The sequence below is a fragment of the Botryllus schlosseri genome, chromosome 12, assembly GCF_051294905.1.
Source record: "Botryllus schlosseri isolate E-star chromosome 12, Bs_hap1, whole genome shotgun sequence".
In the NCBI taxonomy this organism is placed as follows: domain Eukaryota; kingdom Metazoa; phylum Chordata; class Ascidiacea; order Stolidobranchia; family Styelidae; genus Botryllus; species Botryllus schlosseri.
Genome location: NC_137247.1, coordinates 22076818 through 22080775, shown reverse-complemented (window position 1 = coordinate 22080775; position 3958 = coordinate 22076818). Strand labels below are relative to the sequence as shown.

General features: G+C 40.3%; 1 protein-coding gene across 3 annotated transcripts; it reads right to left on the bottom strand.

The window, feature by feature from the left end:
* Window positions 1-1194: 1194 nt before the first annotated feature.
* Window positions 1195-3369, bottom strand: LOC145451952 (uncharacterized). Of its 3 annotated transcripts, XM_080330164.1 has the most exons (6): window positions 3279-3367; window positions 3064-3220; window positions 2572-2746; window positions 2328-2504; window positions 2146-2271; window positions 1195-1755 (listed from the first exon to the last, which is right to left on the bottom strand). In XM_080330164.1, the coding sequence occupies exons 1-5, from the start codon at window positions 3289-3291 to the stop codon at window positions 2212-2214; spliced, it is 582 nt and encodes a 193-aa protein (XP_080186290.1). In that variant the 5' UTR covers window positions 3292-3367; the 3' UTR covers window positions 1195-1755; window positions 2146-2211. The 3 variants fall into 3 exon arrangements, with proteins under 3 accessions (XP_080186290.1, XP_080186288.1, XP_080186289.1); XM_080330162.1 differs by having other exon boundaries at window positions 3064-3369; XM_080330163.1 differs by lacking the exon at window positions 1195-1755 and having other exon boundaries at window positions 2042-2271; window positions 3064-3369.
* Window positions 3370-3958: the final 589 nt, after the last annotated feature.

The window sequence follows — 3958 nt, the reverse complement described above, 5'->3', positions numbered from 1 at the left end:
TGATACCAACTGAGGGAAAAATGTCGCCAAGAATTAGGGGGACACAAAATTGTCTCCCAATTTTTTTCGTCCCCCAACTGCTACAAAAATAAGTACGATTGTCTCCCAAAGTAGCCTAATAGGTAAATATACAATTGAATAGTATATTCATATTGAAATGAATCGAAATATTTTCGGCTGACACTCGTCAGGGGTAATCGTCAGCAACTAGTAGAGAATTCAAAAGAACATCGTATATCAACAATCGTAGCACGATCGTATATTCTGAACAAGTTGCTGACGAGCACGCCTGACGAGTGTCAGCCGAAAATACTCGGGTTCATTTCAATATGAACACACTATTCAATTGTATATTGAAGTTCTGTGCCTCCAAGAAGCTGTCCAAATATATAAACGGCACCGAAATACCTATTTCTATATATTAAACTACATCAAATTATTTCTGAGAGATTAGGTATTCACAATAAAATAGAGTCATGTACGTAGCGCAACATTAAATCACGCCAGGCGCGAAGAAAAATTTCAAGTTTAAATATTTTACCAAAAATAAAACTCTATGAATTTATGTATATTTGCGAAATAATTTTTGTCCCCCACTCGAGTTGCCCTCTCCCAATTTGGGTGCTGCTGGTGGGGACTTCAAAGATTTAGAAGACACGAAAGTTCTAGTTATGTTATGTCTTATCCCTGTTGTTTGATGTTAAAGGGGCACTGCGCTCTAAAAATGACGTGGTCTCAAATTGAAGGTAAAAACGAACAAAAATTTTTGGCCGCAGTCATTTCCCTCAGAACGCCACCGTAATGGAGCTGGAATTTATTGAAATTTCTACAAGACCAGCTGCCGCGGCTGCTTAACCCGTTACATGGCACGATGTCTTCATCGTCGCACTTGCTCGACGCGATTAAGCAGTCACGCAGTCACGAATCAGCAACGGGTCATGTTCTATCGTCATGAACAAGAAATGTGACGGAATAGTTGATCTTCTACCGCATGGTAGCTTTTAAAAGTGATATGATAGTGAAGTTTGTTGAGATCCCACTGATTTTTATAGTAGTTTAGATTGAACTTTAAGCTCTTATATCTAAAAAAAAGATAGATAGCCCCTGAATATATTGTTGAATACTTGAAATTCCAAAATGACGTCGCGGGCCGCATGCTGCCCGCGGGCCGCGTGTTTGAGACCTCTGACTTAGAGGTATCTGCTGCCAAGTTATGAATCTAGGACTGGCATGCTATCTATTTTTGGTTGTAAGAATATAATAACCATAAATTTTGATGAATTTGACCCCCCCTGCCATTAATTTATCAATGTTGGGACACGGTCTCTGCGCACAAAAAATTCGAAGTAATGACCTTTTTTTAGTCGTTACGCACCGCTGTCCAAGGGTCTGCGTACACTCGTCAAAAATTAGAGGGAACATTGGTCAAGGTTATCGGGTAGTGGAATGATTCCACCTTTTATTGAGACTACTTGTGGTACTGCTGCCTCATGAAAAAGAATTGGACAACCGTTTTTCATCAATAACCATTCAAATCGTTTACTTCTTAGTGTCCAATGTTACCCGGTTCATGGTATACACATTGTCTGGCAGTATAGGCTAATATGCAACAAGGACACAAACTAGTTACAATTTTAACCCCTATGATCAACAACAGCAGGTGAATCCGAATGGTCACACGACATAAAACCTATGCGGAGCATCGTCCAGTCCATCAGATGTAAATTCAACAACGTTGCTGATCTCTTGAGGGATCTGAAAGTAAAACGTAAACATTAATATTATATTTTCGCTATCAATAAGCACTGATTGTCCCAATCATATCCTTTCTGGTTGTGCGTCATTTGAGCATCTCACACCCGAGTATGTTACTTGATAAATGGCAACTCTAAACCATAACCCAACCTAACCTGAACTCTAAGAGAGATGGTTATTGCCAAGTATACTGAGCTATTTTGTCCCGCGCTTACATGTCCACAGAACACATTTTCTGATAGCTCGCTAACTATATCCTGGATCTGTGAACACCGGTAGTGGTTTTGTGGTTACTTGGTGGTCATTGATGGCTATTTCAAGGCAAAATTTTGGAAATTATGAATTACAATATACATTAATTCATACTATTTTGAAATTAGGATCGTATACCTGAGGCAACACTATTTAATTTTCGGCGGCCGGCATCCCAATCCGGCACTCCATGTAGAACAGTTTTTATGTGCACTGAAATTTCATGATGGGTAGCGAGCCTGAATCCGGTATGCTGCAGGACAGCTGGAAAGAACTGAAGTTCAAGCAACGAAATGGAATGAAACTGTCATACCACTCACATAAAAGATGACGCCAAAGATTTGAACCTTGCACGGCATCTTAAATCCACCTTGCCGAGAAGCACATGTCCACGAATACTTCAGGGCATGCCTTTGAGTCATAAAGTACTTGAAAAATGCACGCACTGTAGCCCGAAGACTTGGTTTCACTATTTTCAGTGCGACAGCAGATGGGATCTGACATATATCAAAAAGATGCTTAGCTCATAGCGGTTTCTTCCGACTAATCAATTGTTATGCTGACCTGATTCTTCAATAGCATATCCAGCTCTTCTACACTGTCTGCTTTAACAAAATCTTCCATGGAGTCGTCTTCATTGACTTTATCATGCATATGCTTCATCTCTTCCCTTAGCTGGTTAATTTCATCTTTTATCTCATCTAGCGAATTCGACAGCTTTGTAAGAAACTCATAGGGCCTGTTTTAAATAAAAGAAGTATAAGTCTTTCACAGCCTACTCATTCACAACTGCGCAATCTCTAGGCCTAGCCTCCAAACCAATGCCCTTAATGACCAACACCATGATTCAAGATTGACTGGCGAAGGCTAAAAAACCTGCATTCTCTGGTGGCGACGTTGCTATCACTTCTATTAAAATATACTACTTCTACACATGAGGTAGGAATGTGCAGTTGTCCACCTAATGGTAAATAGTCAAAATATGCCATAATTGCTCATTGACTTTCAACACAACTCAGATTTTAAAATTATCTGTGAATGATCTCATTAACTTACATCTGAACAGTTCTTTGACTTGATGTTGCATATCTATCAGCTTGATAATAACTGTCACTTGACCGGCTGAGTATTTTCGGATGAGTCGGGGTAGAATTTGCCCAATAGCCTGGTACTGGGAGCCCGTATGCAGATTCAAGGCACTGACTGTAAGTTACTGAGAAATATTGATAGGAAAATGTTACAGACAACAACTGAACATTAGTATAACCAACCTGCAGAGCACATGACTTTACATCCATGGGCTTTCCATTCGTCTGTAGGTCGAGATGCAATCTTTGAAAGATCTTGCACATTTCCTTCAGGGGGCCAGAAACAGAGTACAGATATTTTAGTTTCCCTATAATAAAACACGGTAAGAAGCAGTCAGATTCGGGTATCAATTACGACCCCCGTCAGTTCAAGCCAAGGCAAGGCAACATTACATATATTGACTGACTGATGTTGAAGAGATCAGAGCGTATAACGTCATCATCGTTGCTCATTATGGCAGACTATAGGGAGTGATATTCACATTTTCGTCTGATTTTATGAAGCCTCCGCAGTTCGCATGCACTTATCGGTCACGCATTGAACAGCTCGACGGCAAATTCACTGGAGTGAGTTCCCAGCTATCTTGACGTCTCGATTGTTTGTAGTGGCTGAAAATAATGCAGCGATGTAGTGCCAAATTGGTAACTACATGCACAGTACGCACACGTTTGGAGATGATACACAACTTCAGTAAATTTCAAAACAAAAATGCAGCATGATAGGTTGCTTCATCAAGATTGAGCTACTGAACGGCGGGCCTATATGCAAAAATTTGAGTGGATTCACAAAAATGATCATAAAATCCGAACGCCGGGACTTGAACCAACGTCTATCGAATCGCCAGAATTTGCGTTTCAATGGG